Source organism: Peromyscus californicus, unplaced genomic scaffold, assembly GCF_007827085.1.
Source record: "Peromyscus californicus insignis strain IS unplaced genomic scaffold, ASM782708v3 Scaffold_18__1_contigs__length_77618521, whole genome shotgun sequence".
Classification (NCBI taxonomy): domain Eukaryota; kingdom Metazoa; phylum Chordata; class Mammalia; order Rodentia; family Cricetidae; genus Peromyscus; species Peromyscus californicus.
In genome coordinates, this window is record NW_026294480.1 from 25,258,310 (window position 1) to 25,282,168 (window position 23,859).

The window sequence follows — 23,859 nt, forward strand, 5'->3', positions numbered from 1 at the left end:
ATATCTAATATTATTTGTCTGTAAATAGTGTAATGGAATCAGCATCAAAACCAGATAATACAGTCAAGTCGTTCAAACTGTTAGCAAACATAAGTCACCAGAGAAGCAATTCAATCAATGGAGACATTTTCTAATTAGCATATTAATGATTTGTGAATGAAAGGTGATTCCAAAGTGCCCCAGGGAACTTGAAGACCTTGTAATTCTCTTTCTCAGTCTACATATCCAATGAAACATTTTTATATTATTAAAGTCTGAAATCTAAAGGAACTGTTTTGCTAATCAATGGAGAACATCAACTCAGCTTCTGGATTAATCATTACATATTGGAAATTGGTAGAACCTGAATTAATGAATCCAACTTTCTAAATGGCATATATGAGTAAAACCTGGACTTGATTAAGTATTCTTTATTTGTAATGATTTGTTTATTTTTATTTTACATTCATTGGTGTTTTGTCTGCATGTATGTCTGTGTGAGGGTGTCATATCTCCTGGAACTGGAGCTACAGACAGTTGTGAGCTGCCATGTGGGTGGTAGGAATGAACCCAGGTCCTCTGGAAGTGTAGCCAGTGCTCTTAATGACTGAGCCATCTCTCCAGCCCCTTTAACTAAGCATTCTTGTGATAACTAAAGTTGATATTGTCTTCTAGGCAAATACAGTCTCCGTACATGCAATTACTAACGTTATGGGGGTAGGGGGGTGTTGCCCTACTATACATAAACATCTTAATTGCCTTCTGCATATCACTAACATAAAACTTCTACGAGATTCAAACTGTTTCTCTGGATTAAGCACTTTCACAAACCAACTTTCAGAGATTACAATTGCCTTTAAGGAAAAGCAAGTTTGCTCCCAAAAGAAAATCCAAAGGAGAGTCAGGGTCTTCATAAGCTACCATTCGACTGTAATTGGACGGTTCAATTTGAGTGTTTATGGCGTTGTTTATGCGCCTCGCTGATTTACTCTTGATGCCAACAGGCATGCAAGGAGGGGGAAGGGTGGCACACTGGTACAGTCTCAACTTTGTTGTGCTTCCCTCTCCCACCATCTATCTTCTGGCTCTTTCCTGATTGAACACCGTGCCCACAATTTTAAAATCCAGCATGAGTGCATGCCCTCAGTTCTTCGTCCGTCCAGCTGACTTCGGGAGACTACAGAATGAGCCTCACATCCATTGCTGTTTGCCCCGTGCTTCTCTCCTGTCCCCGCTGCTCAGGGATGCCCAGCTTCCCACACTCCTCGAAGTTCTCATGGTTCTCTGCACTTCTTTGCCCGACTCCCTGACCTTCAACACCTTGAACCCTGGGGAGGTGGTTGCTGTCATTATTGCTGTTGTACAGTAAAGACATGTGCTTGGACTATGTTCAATTATTTCCCACTTCATAATTTTGGATTAGGCAAAGTCTAAAATGTAAATAGTGTTTGTCCTAGTTATATCAAATTCTTATCTAACACTACAATGAGAATTGTGTCAGCATGCTGATTACCAGGACCAGTACAAAGATAAAACTAAGTGGAAGCTGGCCCTGGTATTTTTTACACCTGAGTAAAGTAAAGATTTCTTTGTAATCTTAACATTGTGAGATGGACAGGAAGAAAAACACATACATTCCATGAATGTGTGGCTTCTCTAGGGCACGCTACTTTTGTCCATGTCCCCTTCCTTCACTGAGCAGCAGCCACAGAGATAGGGGATGTCTGCTTTCCTTTTCCACACTCTTAACTGTCAGAACTGAACTGAATGCCACACGAAAGTAAACAATTAGCAAATGGGTCTACCCTGTTCCTAAAGGGCTTCTATTCTTGAACTTTGAAAGAATTCTGACTTGCTTGGAGGTGTTTTCTGGATAATGCAAAAACTTAGTCCTAAGAGGGACTTGACCATCCTCAGACTCCCACTGTGTTATATTTGGATCTGTGGTTGCAATACAAATGGTATTAACAAGAATAATAATAGCTAGTATTTAGCAATACATTTTTAAGTGGCAGGCACCATTTCAGGTTCTTGCACACAGTGACTCATTTACTCCTGAAACTGCCCCTCTCTGGAGTAGATACTAAAATAACCCTGCCAACAAAAGAAAAAAAGAAACTGTGGTCAAATGCAATTAGGCAGTTTTTCCAGATTTATAGGGATTAAATTACATAGAAATACACCCTTCTAAAAAAACTAACATCAAATATGAGCAGATAGTCGTCATTCTGTTTTGCATATTGAGTTTTTCATTAGGTCTCAGCCTGTCAGATTGATACAGGAACTGGATTATAGCAACACTAACGTTACAGTGCACATGGAAACTGCCTAAATTTGCATCGCTTTAAAAGCTCATTACTAACTAAGAAAAAAAAATGAAATACTTGACATTTTGGTATCTGTGGTATTAAAAAAGAACTAATATTTAATATTCAAGTGGCAACAGCTTGTAGAGTTTGCATACAACGCCCACAGGGATGAATTTTTCTTTAAAATGGCCTTTAGGAGTCAGCTTTCAGCAGCTGACACCTCCATTCTCTCCAGCCCTCTCTCCTGCCAGCACCACGGGGCACACACAGAGCAGAGCAGTAATTCTTCACTGCAGGATTTGTCTTCTCAAATAATGGCGAATGTGGGAAATTAAGAAAAATGTAATTTTCACTGAATCAACCTCAGCGTAATCTCTATTTCTAAAAATGAATAAGCATCTCTGGAGAGCTTTTCTCCACATGCTCTCTCAGTCCCTTCCCTGCTCCAACCAAGAAGAGAAGGAAGAATCATCCCTGCCTAACGGATCCTCGGACGACCCACACCTGTGCTGAGGCTAAGGCCTGAGGAGTATACTGTGGCCTGGCATTTCTCCAACTTGACTAACAGTCACAGTGCAGACTCTGTCACCTGTGGAACTTTCAACTTCCCCAGTCTGCTGTCAAGAAGATGCATAATAATCAAATAAAATTTTGAAAATGCTGAATATGATGAAATATTTTTCCTTTCCAATAGAATTGCCATGTTAAATGTCTATAATTACTCAAGGCTGGGGTGAAGAAAACAACAACACAAAGTTAAAATCCTTATCAGCTATATACATTTGTGTGATAGGATACCAGTGGTCAAGTGGAAACAAAAATACTGGACCAATTACCGATGATGTTTATCTGTATAGTTTTAAGAGGATTCTCCCACCCAATAACCATCATGTTCTCATCACCAAGTTCTTGTAGTTATTGGTGCATTATTCAAGAAAATATTCGAATAGTGTGATAAGTGTGTTATCTGTTGGATTCATTGGATTCTTTTTTTCAAGGAATGTAGGCCAGTTGTGGTGGGGCAGGAATGTAATGCCAGCACCCTTTGGAGGCCGAGGCAGAAGGAGAGTGTAGGGAGGAGATGTGGCATGTCTGACTTTAATTGCATACGCCATTGAATCAAACTGGACATCTTTGCCAAGAGTCTGGCTCCACGATTTTTTAAATAATAGTTTGCGTTCTTGAAAATTAATAATTGCCATGGAAAATAATTACCCACATTGTTTAATAGTTGACTTTTCTGAAAATTGCACAGTCAGTGGTCCTTGCTGTGATACTGGGATATGTTTAATGCATTTGTGAAAATCAAAACTATTTGAACAATTTGATTGCTGATAACGCAAGTGAAATTTAGAGATCCAATTCAAGGATTTCCTAAGGAAGTTGAAATATTACTTACTTATTTCTTACAAGTTTATTCTGTATGGAAGATGATCTACCATAGCCATCCTTTTGGTTTCAAATGAGAGAGTTCCCTAAGTATATCACAAACAGAAGTAAAATGGTAAACAGCAAGTACTTGATAGGTAGAAAGAGCAGATAGAAATCAAAGCATCATCAAATCAGGAACTCACAGCATCCAGCAAAGATGACTTGAGTAGCCTGATGGAGAAAGCAAATGCAAGCCCATCAAATCATGGTTAATAAAATCCAGCCAAAAAATGATTGGAGATGTTGAGACAATCAGCTGGAGTTCCAGTTGAGCTTTCTCTCCATGGATGAGCTTCCCATGGCTCAACATCCAACTTCCTGTTTCCACTGTGGGCATTTTCCTGACATGGGACAGACAATAGTCACCTCAGGTGGAGATGGCTTGCCTTTCTCTAAGACACAATGTTTTTTGTTTTTTGTTTTTTTTACTCTTGGGCTGCTTTTCTGGTTTCTTTCCTCCCTGCCACAGCGTTAAGGGAGCAGCCTATCCCCAGACAAGAGATCTTCAGTGACCTTCTGAGACAACTAAATTTCTAAAGCCCATTTCTCAATGAGCTCAAATAGCATATTACAATTTACCAACATAAAGCACATTACAGGGTTCTTAAATATAAATTCTCTCTATATTTTTATAGTGTAAATAGGTCTCATGGCACAATGGGGTGGAGTGGGGAAGGGAGGGTCAAGTTTACAAAGCTTTGGGATTAAATATAAGCTTACTATCACCATTGCAAAAAAAAAAAATATCACTTCAGAAACTTCCCTCTGCAAATCTGCATTTTGAAGAGATGGCGTATGGTGTTTTCCAACCTTATTTGACCCGGCTGATCCATCATAGCACATCTCCTCAGCCAAGAGTCTGCAGAGAGAGGTCTGCCTCGACTCATGCTTGGCACATCACAGGTGCTCAGTATATTCCAGTGAAATTTCAAAATGATCCACTTTCAATTGAATTGAAATTATCTGTGGTATTCTTCGCCTTGGACTTGCTCGTGGAGATAAATATGCAAATAGAATCAGAAACACACACAGTCGTTGCTTCTAACCAGATCTCAGCCCACATATTCCAAAGCAAACGAGTAGTGAAATGATCCATCGTGGTGTGTTGAACTCTAGCAAAGCTATTACTTAAAGTCGGATTTGTAAGAGATATAAAAGGAAAAGCAGAAAGAGCATTTCCTGCTGGGTATGTGCCTCCCCTTCCGCATATCGCATTCTGTGTACCTAAAAGACAGTTTTCCTTGGTTCAAAATTGATAGCCAACTTTGTTTGTTGTTATTTTGCTATTCAAATGTCTGTGCTTTTTCCTGCCTATTTGCTCTAACACTGAATTTTAAGCTTCTCTAAAACCACTTGATATGTTATTATTCTTTCCAGATACCTTCTGAGAGCCAAGCAAAGTACATTAAGAACGAAAGGAGGAATGAGCTTGGATCCAGTGCAGTGAAAAGAGACACGCTCAGGAAGGGGGAACTCACCACCCAGAGACTCAAGAGCCTGCCTTGCCATCAGCATGAGAACTTACCTGTGCTTCTTGCTGCTCTTTTGGGTCGGCCAGCCCTACTCAACTCTCTCAAGCCCATTATCTAAAAGGACTAGTGGCTTCCCAGCGAAGAGGAGGGCCCTGGAGCTCCCTGCAAACAGCAGGCATGAGCTGAGCCGTTCGAAAAGGAGTTGGATGTGGAATCAGTTCTTCCTCCTGGAGGAATACACAGGATCCGATTATCAGTATGTGGGCAAGGTAGGATTCCTTTGGGTGCTTTGACAGTCTAAGCTTAAGAGCCTGAAGAAGTTACTGCTGAGAAATAGACAGGGAGGGAGTAAACTATTCCCCAATACAGTATGAATTGTTGCTTATCTGGTAAGACTTTTTTTCTCCTCGCTTGAATAGTTGCGGGATGAAAGTGTAGCAAGAAGCTGAGAAATATTAGCTGTGCAACACAGAGAGAATGCTCCAGTGGAAAACGAGCCTCCCACAACCATCCACAGAGGATTATCATAAATCCTTTAATTTTTTTTTTACTTTAGCTGGAAAAATGGGGTCCAGCTATTCTGTAAAGTAGGGTCTATTAAAAATAGAAATAGAGTGATTATGCTGTGAGGAGAGCAAGTCCTTTTTCTCCATATGAAAGCAAACATTCCGAACCTGAGTCACTTTAACTGTTTCTTACCTCTGCTTCTCCCTACACCCTTGGCTCTCAGAATCGAAGTCGCCTTTTCTGGGCCAAACTCAGCCCCAGAGGTTAGCTATAGTAGTTACTATTACTGCAAGTGGGAGTGGTTGGTCTTATCCCAGATAACTGGCCAGAACCAAGCATCTTAAATTCTTAGGATGCAACTGTAGCAAGGCTGATGAAAGATTCATGTTACACAAAGGTGCTATTTCTAGGAAACTGTGTCTGACCATTTTATTGACTAGAAAGTAGATTGAGGAGTGAGGTCCTGGAACTCACTCCGAGAGGCAGCATCCCTTCAATTGTCACGATAAGGAAGTGTCACCTACTCATGTCATCAGCTATCTCACTGAGGAAAATTTAACCTGGGCAAAGATGTAAAAGACAAGCCAGGGCAGCCAGTACGTAGCTTGTAGATTCTGCATTTCATTAGGTGGTATGGATAAGAAAATAATTGTCCCACATCTCTGAAACTGAGAATGAACATAAAAATATAGATGATAAAGTGCCCTTGCCTATGATTGATTTTAAAACACCTTCATCAGGATATCATGCAAATAGCATAAATTTTGCAGATTCCTAAGGCTGCATGTTCACATTTCAATCTGTGATCAAATATCCCTGAATAACTCTGAGCAAATATTCTCCTTAAGTATTTACCACTATAAATGAGGGAGGCTTAGGCTGAGGTAGCCAGGCAATGTTCCAGTGCAGTGAATTATTAATGTGGAATAAAGTCAGAGAGAAAATACCCCGAGACCTGGTGAACAGCAACAGTGATGCCCCAAGGATCTTGTCACCAATTTGCTTTGCAACTCACACCTGCTGAGACCACGGAGGAAAGAATGTTCCCTTGCTTGTACTTCATTTCCTCTGTGCAACTTGATGCCACTGTGTTAATAGAGTAATAGGGTTTTTTTTTTTTTAATCTTTAAAGCACTTTCACAATGCAAATAGCATTATTACCATAGAAGATTAAGCTTTAAAAAGCACCTTGTCAAAATGATTGAAATCCCCTCCCCTGCTTTTTTTTTTTTCTTCCCCAATTGTGATACCATCTCATCTCGATAATACCGCAGTTTCTTGAAGTCCGGGATGGTAGCAGCAGCAATAGGAAAAAAACGCACAAGAATGCGTTTTACAGTTATAATTGTGATCGGGAAAACAGCCACGGGGGAAAGCTACAAGCTATGGATGTACATGACCAAAGCTGCGGCACTAAACTGCCAGCCGCCATGACCCTGAATGGGTAAATGAGCCTTCCAGGCTTTGCTTTCTTTTGCCTGGGAAGTGCGGGCAGCTGTGCCCCCCAGAAGGAGTCGCAGGGAAACACCAGTGAGACGGTCTCTATTGGCCAAGACAGGAATCTTCAAGTTTCTAAAATTGTTGGGAACCTCATTGTCCATGCCCTACTAAGTCTATGTACAATGAAGTGAAGTCGGACGTTAGGTGTTAGAACATTGCAAAAAGCAAAGTAAGGTCACTAGCAAATCTCAGTGGCCGAAAAAACGTGGCAATTAATGGTGAAATCCCTTCACAACCATGGTGGCTTTCCCCACACTCATTGGATCTGGACGTCTATTGGCAGCAAAATACAAGATCCCTTCCTCACCCATCACTGTCTTCTGCCCTTTTCTGTTGGCCCCTGCTCCGCCTTGAAGTCATAGCACTCAAGGGAATATTAGCTGGAGAGGAAAAATACCAAAGGTAGGAACTGAAGTCCTTCCAGCCAACGCTGCTGCCAGGGACCTAAGAGTCGTTGTTCTCGAACTGTTGAGATGGCGGCTTCCCAAGTCTATCTGCAGTAATGTGATACCAACCGACACAGGGTTTCTTATTCTAATGAAAAGTAGAAGGAAATAAGAAGAAATTTTACAAAAAGAAAGAGGGAAAGCTGGGGAGGTAGCTCAGTGGTAGAACACTTGCCTAACATGTCAAGGTCCCAGGTTCAATCCCACTCCTGCTCCCCACCCCACCCCACCCCACCCCCCAAAAAAAACTCCAAAAGAAAGTAAAAGAAGGGGAGAAGCAGGAGGGACCTTCAGCGTGACAACCTTTAACTTCAACTAACTAGGAAGAAAAGACAGCTGATGAAACTATTCCAGACTAATTGTGTCTGGAAACCTTAGAGAAAAAGACACTGGACTAAGGCAGAGATTCCAACGTTCTCTCAGGTCACAGGGCTGTTTCTCAGGCTGCCCTTGGACAGAAACAAAAATCTAATGGTCTCATGTAGTAAACAGAATAAAACGACTCAGTAAGAATTTCTCTTCTAACAGCTCAGTAACCCTTTGAAAAGATAAAACATGCAAGTTAACAAAAACTAACATTTTTACGTCATTCTTGATCACAGTCACTTAGATGGTTTTGAACACCTCAAACAGATGGGATTCCACTCCCTAGTCACCCTTTCTACCCTGACATTTGCACTGTAGACGCTTCTGGTCACAGCCATTAAGAGGAATCTGGCACTCAGTATGACATCATCAAAAGGAATAGAGTGCCACCTTCTGTAAAATCTCTGAACTACCTTGAGCTAGTAATGGCAGATTGGTGGGCAGAGGTCAGAAGTGGCTGTATGGCCTTGACGTTTTCCCATCTCTCCTGCTGAGGGCCCTGCAGCACCCAGGCTGCCTCAGTGTGTGCTCCAGTTAAGCTGGTGTGTGAACCCACACAAAGGCCCTAAGACAACCTTTAAAGGTGTCATCGGTGCTGCAAACAGGAATCCCTCAGAGCCTAGCATGGATTGGCCTAAAACTGAAGAGATGGATCCAATCTACACGTGGAAGGACAGAAGCACTTACTGAGGAAAAATCATGGACTCGAACAAACAGTACTTAAGAGCCAACAGAAAAGATTTCCCCTTATAGACATCTGCCTGTATTTGTGGTGGCCTGTTCAAAGGGGGTCAGAGGGACGGTGGGGAAGGAATGAAAATGTGAGGATCAAAGTGGAGAGTGAAGGGGTAAGGGGTACATGTGGTGATATTGTGTTCCCCAATATATTGTGCACCCTAATAAACTTATCTGGGGTCAGAGGACAGAACAACCACTAGATATAGAGGCCAGAAAATGGTAGCACACACTCCTTTAATCCTAGCATTCCAGAGACAGAGATCCAGACAGATCTCTGTGAGTTCAAGGCCACACTGGAAACAGCCAGACATGGTAGCAAGAGCCTTTAATCCCAGGAAGTGATGGCAAGAAGCAGAAAGGTATATAAGGCGTGAGGACCAGGAACTAGAGTCCTGTTAAGCTTTTAGATGTTTGAGCAGCAGTTCAGCTGAGATCCATTTGGATGAGGACACAGAGGCTTCCAGTTTGAGGAAACGAGATCGGCTGAGAAGTTGGCGAGGTGAGGAAGCTGTGGCTTGTTCTGTCTCTCTGATCTTCCAGCATTCACCTCAATACCTGGTCTCAGGTTTGTTTTTATTAATAAGACCTTCTAACAATTCATGCTTACAGGTGCATAAGATTACAAGAGCCAGGAAGGAAAGAGACCAAGGCTGGGGCAGTAATGAAGGGAACCGAGAGATAGATCTGTAATGGGAGGCAAAGGAGCAGCAGTGAGTGACCTTTGCCCTCTTGTCCTCATGTTCTCCAGCCTTCTGCTGTATTCTGTTCCGGATGAGATTAACATAAACACAGGAGGAAGGCAGAGCTGGAATGCACTGATGGGAAAACCTAAAATCATGGTGGCAGATAGAGCTAGCAGGTTATGAAGGAAGAGTCCTAGGTGCAGTAACAATTTGTGAGCTTAAGATAAAAACATGTATCCAGGTGTAAGTAAGATTTGCGGGGAGAGGGGACAGTCTTGAGGTGCTTCAGCAAAGTAGCATGCATCAGACCTTGGGAAGGCACATTCTCAGGCTCTACCTAGTTCTCACTGGGTTAGAATATGCAGTTTGAGGAGGTCCCCGGGGCGAGCAGTTTGCAAACTAAAAGTTTGAGAATCGCTACTTTTAAAGATGCCCTGTACGGGTCTCTCCTCCCTGGAGATTCTGAATTAGTTGGCTTTTAATTAAGTACTAATGATTCTGACATGTTGTCAATTCCCAGAATCACAGCCCTAGGGGACACAACTGTCAGTCATGATAGCAAAAGCGTCGAGTTCAGTGATAAAGTCACATCCACAAAGGGTTGTGGGAAAATAAAGGACAGAGGGCAGCCAGGCTTTGAGGTTAGGCAAAACCCCCGAGAGAAGGTGAGAGTGTCTGAACCCCATATTCAAGGTAGAGCAGGAGTTAGCGCTCAGTGAAGAGAGAGAGTTGCCTGGCCCTCCCAGGTAATTGCCGGTAGACACAAAAAGGTCAAAAGTCAGAAGTCCGACGAGTCCAAACTTTAGAGATTTGACAACCGAGAACGGGAAGTGGCCCGGATGACCCAGAAAACACAAAGTGCGTGCTTTTTGTTAGAGGGGAAGGGAGTGTGTTTGACTTCCTTCAACATCCACTTGGATGATTTCTGGCTTACGTAAACTTAATAGAAAATGGGGAAGAAAGCGTTTGATTCCTCCTTCCTAGAAATCTCCATGCCCCGGGGCTGGCTTCACAGGATCGAGCATTTCCTTATCCATAGCTGGTATCCATCTGAGACGGTTTCATGTGAGAAGAGAATGGGTCAGATTCTGGGTCAGAGGCCAGATTTTGAAGATGGAGGCATTCACTAATCAAAGATGAATGTTGTGGAGGGTTTTGGTTTGGTTTGGTTCTTTATCTCCAAATTTGGCCTATTGTTCCACAAAAGCTTCACACATTATTCTACACAGCCCATGGCAAACCTCATCCACTTGATCTTCTGGGTTCTTCGTTAGCCCCTCCACACAACATCCACAAGAGATAGACTGCCAGAAGTGTCTGAAGTATGGTTCCTTTTAATAGCATGCCAGGAGGTCTGCATTTGTGGAATTTAGTGTGCTGTGTATGTTTAGAAGTATTTTCTATTACCTTTTGGGAAATCAGTGAATTTTCTTGGTGGAGGGCGGGGAAAGAGTTCCCAATAACTGATCCGCTGTGGATTTTAATATCATGAAACTTTAGGTTCTATTTGAGGCCTTAATGGTCCTGATAGAGCTGTCTCTTGAGTCTTTAAAATTAATGTCTACCCAATTCTAGAAGCCATTCTTCTCCTGGTAATTAGACAGTAATGTTTTAACAACCCATAAAAATAAACGCCCTCAGCCATACACACCTTTAAAATTAGGGATGAGCAATTATTTGTTCCTATAATTATGTGGTCCAAATTTAGTCAACACCAAGCAATATTTATCAATATTTTATCAATATTTTAAGGCAGCAGCATCTCTCATTCCCATGTCAGTGTCACTTTCAGAGAGAGAGGAAGCCTCCTGGCACTAATTCAATGGGCAATTCAGAGCATCATTCGGCCACTTGTTGCTTCAAATAGCAGCAGTATCCAATCAAAATGAGACCAGAACTGGTATTTTCTGAGCATCGCTTTGGTCCAGACCCTCTGCCCAGCACTTTAAATGTGTTGCTTTACTGAACCCTGCTGTGCTCTGTCCCCACCAGAACTCAGGCCACAGTTGGCCGATGGAATAATATTGAGAGGTTGGGGAGGGGGGGGTCTCTAGGAACGGTTTGGGTTGTAGCAACTCTAACCTCACAAGGGAATTGATGTAGCTCTGGGGAAAGTGAGTGAGCAATCACAAAGGGGGGTTCTTATAAAGTGCTGTCCCCATTTGCCTCCCACCACCACCCACAGTTGCTTGCCCTTCCACTCTCCACTGCAAATTGGACACCACAGGGTCCGCACCAGAGCCATGCAGAATCTCTCCTGGTCTATTTTGTAATTCTTCCCATCCTCCAGGATTACAAGCCAAATAAACTTCTCTTTATAAACCCCCCAGGTTCAGACATCCTATTACAGCATGTGAAAACAGACTAAGACTGGTGCGTACAACACACTAATGCGTAGTTACTACTTATCATTGTTGTTTTATACACTGGTCAGCCAAGGTTCAAAGAAGGCAAGCTTTTCAGCCCCCGGTCTCACAGTGTTAGAACCCTAGCAGGCAGCACCCACTGCCAGACAACCAACGGATTACATCATTCCTCCTTTCCATATGTCCATCACTTCATGGGCCTATTGTGAAGCATAAATTTAAAAATTAAAAATAACAGTTAATAAAAGAACATGCCATACTATTTGGTACCACCCGAAAAACTAACTGGGTAAAATCCAAGTACAGAGACAAAGGACTGTTGTAAAGACTGCATTTTACAGGGCTCTGCAAATCCAAATTCATGTCCCTCTGTCTTGACTGTCATTTCCAGAACACATGAGTGATATTTAATAAAGTTACAGTGTATGAGCGTTTTCCAGTTAGACACAATTAGTGATCTTTCTGGTCACTGTGATTTTTTTTCAAGGTCTTTTCTTTCCCTTGATAACCTCTAAACTTCTATTCTGGTTCAATGGCCTGTGACAATCTTCTCTCCCTGACTCAGGGCAAGTGCCTTGGGCACATCTTTCTTCTCCATCATTTAAATTTAATGCTCAGCCATTTAACATTTTTATATTTCAACTCGGTATGTTTAAGAGAGAGTAGCTGCATACACTCATTCATTGATTGGTCTTCAGAAAGTTTCATGGGGTCACATCCCAGCTGCCAATATTGGCAGTCATCTGCATTTGGGCTTCCACCATCCAGCAACTGATTTCACATTAGTAATAAAATTTGTAAAAAGCTTCAATCTGCTATTGACTCTGAGGAACTGTCCTGTGCGGCAGCAGTCCTCTGACTTTTAAACTCTCCTCCGTGCTTGGCAGCTCATGTAGATAGCAGAAAAATTTCAATATCTGACCTTGACCATGAACCCAAAGGCAACTGTTCAGCTGTGCTGGCTGTGGAGCAGGTTGAGCAACATATAGAAAGCAAATGGCCAGGCAATCCCCCATCCTCTGATTTCCACTCCTTTATGATGGGGAATCCTAGAGCTTCCTGCAGGATTCAATTTCTTCTTCAGAATGAAGGGATCAAGGAGAATAAAAGAGAGTTAAGAATTCTGATCCTGTCTACGTAGCTATTTTGCCTTTGTGGCCCATCAGCTAAGCAGCTGAAGGTCATTGGCAGTCACAGACACCTCCACCCTATGCTCATAATACAAATCCTCTGCTCTCTATTTGTAAACACTGCAAAGTATTTCTTTATTTGTTGCCTTAACTTGGTACTATTATTACAACGTGGAAACACTGGGTTTGCATCTGAGTTCACTCTATGCCACACTGTGGGCCCTGTGCACTGGACGAGCATATCAGCATACGGAATGCCAACAGCTCAGCTTGCATTTCTTTTCAAGTCAAAATTCCTAATTATGATTTCAAGTGAGTTTCACTTCAAAAATCAAATAACAAATTTCTAGTGTAATCAATTGTCAGTATATTCTTAAACAACTGGTGTGTTATATTGGTTTTCTTCACTTCCATCGACATGAAAAGCCAAGGGTCTATGCTAGTCAGAACTGTAAATTGAGAGACGCCCCAGTTCTCTAGTCAAAGGTATATTCCAACCGCCTTTTACCCAAAACTAAACAAGTTTAGGTGAGGGGTCCCTTTTGATGCCTTTCTCCAAGAGTGGTTATGCTTAGAGGTCAGTGTGCCACCATAACTTTAAAGAGGATGATTTTTTGTGTAGGCGCAGACTGCTGGCAGCAAACTTCATCTTCCTGTAAGATTTCATAAGTGAAATATAATTCGCATGAATATAGTAAAGGTTTCAGAGTTACTTCAAAACTTCATCAGGTACCAAAGAAGAGGTTAAAAATGAAATGCAGATGTTATCATAATAGAATAAGAGGGGTTTTTTTTAAATTGCAACTGTTGTTCATTTATTTTTATTTAATTTTTATGCGTACGGGTATTTTGCCAGCATGTATATCATGTGCATGCAGTACCCCTGATAGCCAAAAGAGGGCATTAGATCCCCAAAACTGAAGTTACAGATAGTTGTGAGCCACTATGTGAGTGCTGGGAATTGAACCGAGGTCCCAAGAGCAGCCAGTGCTCTTATCTGCTGAGCCATCTCTCCAACCCTTTAATTGCCACTATTGATAAATAAGCAAAAGTAACAGGTTTTCTCAAAGGCCAGTGTAGGGAATCAAATTAGAAATTATAGACTTTCCAGAATAAAATGGGAAAGTCATATAACAAAATTCTTTTCAGGGAATATACAGGTTCTTTCCATCATATTTTCGTGTGTGTGTGTGTGTGTGTGTGTGTGTGTGTGTGTGTGTGTGTGTGTGTAAAGAGAGAGCGTTATAAAGATTAAAATATGTATATGTGTGAAGTGTATCAATAACTATTGTAGGTGAGTTGATGTCTTTCAAAGGACTTGAGAGCATGAGTAGGAGTATGGCAAAAACCCCAAAATGCCACTTTCGATGCAGGATTTAATGCTGACCCCCCCCCCCCGACACACACACACACCTCAAAAGGAAAAGAAAAGGAAAGAGAATATTGATTAGAGATAAGGAAGCAGTTGAAAAGATAAACCCCTCTGAAGCATTTTAAAAATAAAGATGAGGAGAGAACTATTGGGCTCATTCAACTTAATCCTATTTCAGCCATTCCCTTGAGGGTGTGCCTTACTGCTGTATTCTGACTGGACTTGAGCCCAGCTGCATCGCTGACTGTGTGGGCAATCCAGGGCATGATATCTAACCTCTTTCTGGTCCCTTATTCTCTCAGCTGTTAAATGACAAGAGTAACAAAATTAGTGAGGTGAAGATTAAATAAATTTAGCACAGAAAGGCTTAGAAAGGACTGGGCATGGACTTAAGGGGAGATCAATATGCCTGCCTTCTAAGAACAGGAAAGTACGACAAAAGAGAAAGAAAGGCGATCATGCCCAGGGCTGTCCTGTGATGGACCCGAAGCCGTTACCAGAGCAGCAAGGCAACAGAGATGCCACCTGCCAACAGTGAGCCAGAGTGCTAAGTACATAGGGCAACATGAACTTGTTTGGTGAATGCTTTGCCTGAGGAGACTTAAATAAACAAATACCCTGACCTTACAGGGAACCAGTGACAGACCACAGTATGATTCCCCCAAAGAGTGACTTGGAGAAACAATGAGTTTATAGAACTCACCTTCAGGGGATGGATGAAGGGTTACTTACAGGACAGTGAGCGACCCCAAAGCACCAAAGAAGAGTCTGACCACAGTATGGGGTTCTCCTTGTAGACCCTGTCCCATAAGAACATTTATAATTTCGTCCAAAAACCATCCATTTCAGCTATCGTTCTGAGTCTCCATTATTTCAGTTGTCATGAACTGTTAAAACATGCCCAGACCTTCTTTCTTACTACTATAAAATGTTTAAGGCATCTGACCCCTCAAAAATGATTTCCACACTTGAAGCATAATAATGTAAGTTAAGTTTTTTATATTATAATCTACTTATTACTGAACTGAAGTTTTATTGTGAAAACTTAGTGTTGATTTAATCTTTTAATTATCTGGATGTTTTACCTTCCTAAGAGCGAAATAATTGATGCCTGGTAGAAGATGACCTTTGACCTTAAATTTATGGAGTAGTGTTCCCTACTCAGTCAGAGGCTGATCTTTCAATTTCATTTCAGATATTGAATTTATACTTTTGAAACTTATATCTTTGTAAACTCTGCAAAACCTCTGACTGAATGGCTTATTAATTTTTCTGTTCCCAGTAGTGCGTAGCACAGACTTCTGTATTGGAGAAAGCCAAATATTAGTTGAATTAAACTACGATGTCCCCCAAAGATAAAAATCCACCTTGTTATCTCAATACTGCCTCCCATAGGTTTGGTGCTTCTCTTAAATGTACTTATTCTTTTGAGGCATTATGATTGGAATTCTAAATTTTTGTTGAAAAAAAACTGCTCCCCAATTTTTCCCAGCTTTATTGTAGTATAGTTGACAAATAAAAATTATATAGAGGGGCTAAGGTGATTGCTCAGGGGTAAAATACTTGCTGTGAAAGTATAGGGATCTGAGTTCAGATCCCCAGGACTCTAGTGTGTGTGTGTGTGTGTGTGTGTGTGTGTGTGTGTGTGTAATGCTGGTGCTCCTACAGAAGTGGAAAACAGGGACAGGAGACTCTCTGCAAGGCCACAGGCCAGCTAGCCTGGCATACTCAGTAACAAACAAGAGACCCTGTCTTAAGCAAAGTCAACTGAAGGTACCCTCTGAACTCCACATGTGTGCCACAGCATGCACACACAAGCAAATACAAACACACACACACACACACACACACACACACACACACACACACACACAAGCACACGACACTCATAATTTATATATACTTAAGAAATACAGTAGGAAGTTTTTATGTACATATCCACTGAATGGTTGCAATAACCAAGCTAATTAACATGATTATTACTTCCCATAGTTACTTATCATCTGTGTGTCTATGAATGGAGAACATTAACATCCACTCACTGTCCTGCTGATAGAAGTACATGACACGGTATAAGTAACTATTGGCATGATACTAGACTTTGGCTCTCACTCCTCCCAGTTCATGTAGGTGAGCCTAAAGTGATACTATGTTGTGTTGTGTTATTTGGTTGACTAAATTATTTTGAAGTCTGAGGAAGTATTAGATAGTAAATATATAAACCAAAATTTTTATGAAGGTCTTTCTATGGAAACTACCTCTGTGTATTCCACATCAGAATAGTATACGTATTTTATGATGCCACAGGAGAAAACTCGAGCTCCCTCTGTGTAAACTATCAAGACCAGAAGCAGCAGTTAGACATGCATATACCAGATAAATAAGAAGAACGTATACAATAAGTAATATTGCATAATAAAAGTCAGTTCCTTTAAGACTAACAAAAAAATCAGACAATATTTAAGATCTGAGTAGAAGAAAGTTAGAAACAAAACCAGAGAAAGTTGGCTAATAGGAATCAAATTTCTTATTCTTAAAATTCCTAAGGAGCAGTCTGGGGAGATGGCTTAATAACTAAAGTACTTGTCTCGCCAGATTGAGGGCCCAGATTTGATCCCCTAGAGCCCATAATAAAAAAGAAAAGGAAAAAAAAAAAAAACCGAGCATGGTGGCACTTGTGGTCATCCCACTCTGGGAAGGCACAGACAGGAGGCAGATCCTTAATGCTGACTGGGCAGCCAGTTTCATGAGAGACTCTGTCTCAAAAGCATAAGGCGGGGCTGGGGAGATGCCTCAGTGAGTAAGAGCCCTTGCTGCATAAGCATGATGACCTCCATTCAGACCCCAGCACCCACATAAAAGCCAGGCATAGCCATGTGCCTGTAACCCCAGTGTTGGGAGGGGCCAACAGACTGGTGGATTTCTGGGGCTTCCTGCCCAGACAGCTTGAGCCAGGTTCACTGAGAGACCCTATCTCAAGGGAATAAGGCCAGATGGGGAGTGATAGACAAGGACACCAATCACCATACACATGTGCATGCACACATATCACACACACACACACACACACACGGAATGACACTCAAGATTACCCTACGACTTCCACATGCACGAACACACCCACACGCTTGCACATGCCTGCACACATGCACATACACAGAATCCTAAGAAGCTACTTTGTGCAGACAATTCAAGAGACATTACCAGAGAACTCATGTAGGACCTGAGAATGTTGATGGCAATATTTCACCAAAAATGTCAGCTATGGAGAGCAGTGTGATAGCGCAGAGACAGAAAACGCTCCACGACTAACACCAACCGCATCTTGTCACCAATATATTTAGAGTTCTCACAGGAAAAAATAATTGTTTCTAGGTAACCATGATTTTAAATCATTCCTCCACTTGTGAGTACAATTTACAAGAGAGTAGAAAGGAAGGCACGAAAAGAAAACTCTTGCCTTAAAATACGGTGATTTAAAGCATCAACATACGTCATGTATGTTGTACAATGTAAGGAACTGGCTCACTTCCTTTCTTAATATAGCCTCAGGGTGGGTGGGTTTGGTTTGGTTTGGTTTGGTTTTGGCAGCAATGACAATGATTGGTGGAGGCAGCAGTGGAGGCAGTGGTGGTGGTGGAGGCAGTGGTGGAGGTGGTGGTGGTGGTGATGGTGATGGTGGAGGTGGTGGTGATGGTTGTGGTGGAGGTGGTGGCGATGGTGGTGGTGATGGTGATGGTAGTGGTGGTGGAGGTGGTGGTGATGGTGATGGTAGTGGTGGTGGAGATGGTGGTGTGGTTTGGTGGTGGTGGTGGTGATGGTTGTGGTGGAGATGGTGGTGGTGTGGTGTGGTGGTGGTGTGGTGGTGGTGGTGGAGGTGGAGGTGGTGGTGGTAGTGTGGTGGTGGTGGTGATGGCGGCAATGACAGTGTCAGAGATGAGAAAGAATAACTGATACATGCTGTAGAGAGCTAACCTCCCCTCTAGAAACCAGATAAAGCATGTCACTCCTAACACGCTTGTATCCTGCGTGTTCTAGCTATTCTTCCAACCATGCACTATATAAAGGGGGAAGGAGAGCCAGCTACTCACATTGGCTTGAAGCTATGATCTTGGTGATTGCCTCTCCACCTGGCTTTTACAGTAAAAGAGTTTTTAAATCAAAGCAAGAAAATTAAATGATGTCAGTGAAGTTGAGTGGCAGTACTTTATTCACTTTTAGCCTTGTCAAGGGTCTAGCCAGCTATTACCTGCTTGAGTTGTAAAACGGTGATGTGACAGCCATGGTTTTGACGGCGGTGCCAACCATCAAGTAGCACCTGAAGAAGGGGCCGGTGCTAGATGGAAAGAGCCAGAAAAGAGAATGCAACACAAGAGAGATCAGCCCCTGACAGGTTAGGAGGCATGGGGATTGTTTTTGAGCAAAGCTTCAATTCAGGAAAGTCGTAGCAACATGAGGAACAAGGAAAATAATTCCCCTCATGGTACAAGGCTCCAAAGACTGTGGGCAACTCTCCTGTGTGCGAGCATTCCCCAAATGCCCCGTGTCAACACTCATTCAACTGAGAATGATTCAGCCCTTTCAGGTGTGAGGAGCTGGGATCTCAGGCAACCAGAGGTCTTTGCCAACAGAACACAAACCCTGGGGCCAGAATCCATGTGATATCACAGAGTCAAATACAATGCTCTCCGTTTATTTCACATGGTTGGGAAGATGGTAGTGTAGTAAAGACTGTTGTCGCTGTGTGGCAAGCAAAGCAAGAGCACAAACTGAGAAGCTGGAGACCAGAGAGGAAAGCATTCAGTTTCAGGACCCCAGCATGACAGGAGAGCTGACAGCGTGGCCATTGGACAGTACCGGTTGATCTTCACTGATCTTTGACAGTTAGAGCCCTTGAAGGGGGCAGGGCTTTCTAACCATTTATGGACTCGTAGTTTGTTCCAAAGCAAGAAAACCCAAGGAAGAGCTCAGAATCTTTCTCCCTAGAACTGCCCCCCATTACCTCCTTGCCTTCACGAGCAGGTTGTGAAATTCAATTTAAACAGCATTTATTGAGCACATTCAGGATGCTTGAGAGCTATGAATTTGAGGAGGAAATGATCCCTCCCTCTGGCAAACTACTGCTTTTATAAAGATAGAGCTTTAGCGTTTTAGGTACTAAGTCAAGGTCGGCAAAGAATATAATATCCAACTTATTTTGTGCCTTTCGAGAACAATACATTTTGGGAGAAGTCCATTAGTTTCAAATATCTGAGTTTTATCTATTTATGTTTTCCTATAAGGCATGTGTGTCAGAGAGAAGGAAAAATAGAGGGCAGGGTGTGTGTGTGTGTGTGTGTGTGTGTGTGTGTGTGTGTGTGTGTGTGTGCTCATGTGTCTTTAGGTTTGGCAAATGGCTGAAGAGATTATACTCTGAGGCCAAAAGATAGGATTATAGCTGGTGAGGTACAGTGCCTTAGTAAATCAATTTTTGACTGGGTATCTGGCTCGCAGCATGATTTACCACTGGCTTTTGAAAATGAAAATGTTAGACTAAGCAGGAGCTGAGAATAATGTCGCAGTCTGCCAAGACAAGAAAGACCTTGACTTCAGGAGCCGAGCAAAAAAGCAATAAACAATGCCTTTTTGGGGAAATAACTTCATGTGGTTAATAAACCAAACAGGCATTTGTTTAATTGATAAATCCCAAATGAACAATAACATCTATTACAGTTTGTATCATTTATGCCAATAAAATTTACAAATCACTTAGCCTGGGGCCTAACATATTAAATGACTCCAGAATGCACACAGTCATTGTGGGTGCTGCTTTGGCAATATGGTCTAAGGAAAACAAGTATAGACTTCAGAGCCAGGCACGTATGTCTTGGTAACAACGTTCCTGGCTTCCCATGTAACTCTAAGTGAATCTCTTAACCACTCTGACCTCAGTTACCAAATCTGGACCAAAAGAAGAAGAGAAAGAGAGGAAAAAATAAAGATTATCTCCTGGAAGCAATACAAGAATTAAATGATGTAACACCCAAAGGGTCCCTGCCATGCCTGACACATGGCAAGTGTTCAGTGAGGGCCTCTACCTTCTTTCAGTGGGATGTTTAAAGGACTATGTACAGTTTAACGCACTATGAATTCCAAAAATAGGGAATTCTTTTCTTGGCTTTTTATTGCTGCTGCTACAAGTTACCATAAACTTAGTGACTTTGAGTTGTACGATGGTATCACCTTGCAGTCTTAGAGGTCAGAAGTCTGCAATGGGTTTCCCCAGGCTAAACTCATGATGGCTGAAAGATGTTCCTCTGGAGATAGGAATAGCAGCTCACATCTGTAATCTCAGCACTCAGTAAACTGAAGCAGGAGGATTGCCATGAGTCAGAGGCCAGCCTGGGCTACACAGTGGCTTCTCAGCCAGTCTAGGCTATAAAGTGACACTCTGTCTCTAAACCAACAATAAATGACCTTCTGGAGGGTCCAGGAGAGAATCTGTTTTCCTGATACTTCAGGACCTTGAATTTCTTTGTGTACAGCTCCCTCCTCCATCTCCAAAGTCAGCAGTCAGTTAGCATCTTCAAATTTGCCCACAGCTACGCCCATCTACCTTCATCAAATTTCCTCTCACCTTCCTCCCTTTCCTCCCCAGGGCTCTTCCTCACACTGTGCTCACCTTGATAATCCCTACCTCACCCCTCATCTCAAGATCCATATCTTAATCACATACACAAAGTGCTTTTGCCAAGCAGAGCAACAGCTATGGGTCCTAGGAATTAGGACAAGGAAGACCAATTTCCTGTCTACCCTAACTATTATAACACTAAAGTTTTGTTCATTTAAAATTGCTTGGTTCTTTTGACGTTAAATTCAAGGTATTGGGTGTAAAAGATAAATGTCAGGGGAATTAATAAATTTCTCCTGCCTTGACTTAAAATTCTTTTGCTTTTAGCACTTTGTCAGAAATTCTCTTTCACATAACACAAGACATATTCTCGTGGTTATTAAATCTAACAGAAGACAAAAGATTGAATTGGGTGGGGTCATGCAGAACCTCAGTCAATGCAGGGCCCCTTACTCTGTTGTTTAACTGTACTGACATTTACAAGGTATACACTGAGAAGAAATTTGGGAAGATAGAAAGACGGACAGACAGATAGATAGATCTATAGATGGCAATAGATGATAGATTGATGGAAGGATGGAGAGTGAATAGAACAATAGATCAATAGATGAAAGATCAGTAGATAGGTAAGATAGATAAGATAGGCTACTAAGTAGATTGATAGATATAGATTAGATAGATGACAGGAGATAGATGATAGATAGATAGATAGATAGATAGATAGATAGATAGATAGATAGATAGATAGTCTCAGTTTTATGCTTCTGTGGAACATTTGGTTAGGTATCTGCAGACATTTTTGGTTATCATGACTTGAGAAGATGCTACTGGAGGACTGGGATAAGAACCAAGGATGCACTGTTAAGCATCCTTTACAGACAGTTCAGCACCCCAAACATTTTGTTATAGAGAGCAAAATGGCAATAGTGTTGTTGATTCGAGAAACAAGAAAGTAGATTTTTGCAACTCAGCACTTAAAATAGTTGGACACAGTGATGTCCTCAGTGAATGTCCATACAACTGAATGTAAAGTTTCACAAGAGAAAAATGTTAGCAATACCCCCAAGAGAACCACTATAGTATGAACTTAATATCATTTTCCCAAAAAGCAGCCAGAACAATTGCAAAACATGAATCCTATCAGGTAATGCTTCAAAGGTAAACTATTTCCACTGTCATGAAAGCTAATTCTATTATTTAAATTATATAGGAAATGCATTTTTTCAGGTCAGGAAGGGAATATGATATGACAGAAAGGAAACAGGATAGTCAGGCAGCTCCATCCTAAGTTTTGTCAGAAAAAAAATCAGAATTTTCTAGATTCTCTCAGAGATTGTTTTCCATATCAAAAGGTAAACCTGGGAGCTGGAGAGGTGGCTCAGTGGTTAAGAGTGCTAGCTGCCCTTCCAGAGGACCCAAGCTTAGATACCCTTGTGGGGCAGTTCACAGTGGTCTGTAACTCCAGCTCCGGGGGATTAGGCGCGCTCTTCTGCCCCTCAGCAGCCCTAGGCACACATGTGATGCACATATACACATGCCGACAAAACACTCATACACATAAAACAAACATAAATACTTTCCAAAGAAATGTTTTAAAGAACTAGAAGAAAGAAAGCCGAAAGCCAGGAATTTACCTAAAACAGTTGTCCAATGAGACTATACTATTGAATCAGGCAGACGTTATTGTATTGCACCAAATTTTTGACTCAATGCACAACCTATATTGAGTTCCTAGTATTCAATGGCACTAGCACTTGAGGGATAAGCTATAAAAAAAAAAAATAATAAAGATGCCACATCCCTTGTACATCTGAGTGCTATGAGAAAGAATGTGATCATGAAACACAAGAGAAGGAGTGTTGCTATTTTTGCTGACTTTATGGGTTTTATCACCCTAGGCACAGATGCCAAGCCGCCTCTGGTTTTCTCCCACACTCAGCCCTAAAACCATGCCATGCAATCACATGATAGTGAAGTCATTTTCTTCCTGTCAGTAACCTAAGCTTCTCCAAGAAGCCTTCCTAAGCCATCAAAGGGTTTACACGTTCTCTGGTTCCACACTACCTATTAATAGGTTCTCTGTTACCTCATCATTCCTCACTAATAATAGTGGGACTCAAGTGTCTTATTTCTACTTTTATTCCCTGTCTTTTACCTATGAGTCAGTGTTCCCAAGCCTAAATTGCAAGTTTATAAAAGACATGTATGAGATGGTTTTGTGTATTGCCTGATGCAACCCTCTAGGCCAATAAATATTTTAAAATAGTCTAGGTTGACAGTATTAAATTAGTTTATGATGGAGCAATGTCTCTGTGAATTGGAGAACTTTCTATTTCCTTCTACAACAGGGTGACACTCGAGAAAGTTTGCTAAATAGGGCTGCTTCTTCGCCACTGATAGGTGACCTCTGAGCAACACCAAATCTATTTATCATGATCAGTGACCTCAATGCATCTGTAACTGCTCTGCACCTGTCAATAAATATAAAGCAAGTTAGTTTTTATTGCTCTGTTTTATTTGGTATTTTATTGAGGTTTAATTGATTACTGAAGGAAACTATTCAGATCCAAGGCAACATCTTGAATTATTCCTTTGGATTGCTCAGATCAGACCACATGTCTGGTGTGTGATAGTGACTGCTAAATTATCGGGCGACTTTGGGAATGTGCACATATTCTTGATATCCAGAGTTCTCCTAAAGTCAAGAAGAAATCAGATGGGGACACTAAGATTTGTTGACTGTCTGCTATGTGCCAGAACCTCCATTCATCATCAAAGTCTAATCCAAGATGACCTTTACAACATTCACTCATTCATCATTTGCATCCATTACTTATTGAGGATCTATGTGCTAGTATGTTGGGTCCTGAGACTATTGAAGTGAAGGGACCAGACAGATTTCATGCTTTCTTCCCTGATATATGAGCTAGTTAAGAAAACAATTATAAAA

General features: G+C 41.7%; 1 protein-coding gene across 3 annotated transcripts in view; it reads left to right on the top strand.

The window, feature by feature from the left end:
* Positions 1–23,859, top strand: part of Cdh6 (cadherin 6) — a 140,592-nt gene that overhangs the window by 74,316 nt on the left and 42,417 nt on the right. For all 3 annotated transcript variants that reach the window (XM_052743086.1, XM_052743083.1, XM_052743084.1), the window contains exon 2: positions 5,097–5,460. In XM_052743086.1, coding sequence (XP_052599046.1) covers positions 5,233–5,460 — 228 coding nt within the window. In that variant the 5' untranslated portion in view covers positions 5,097–5,232. The remainder of the gene's footprint in view (positions 1–5,096; positions 5,461–23,859) is intronic.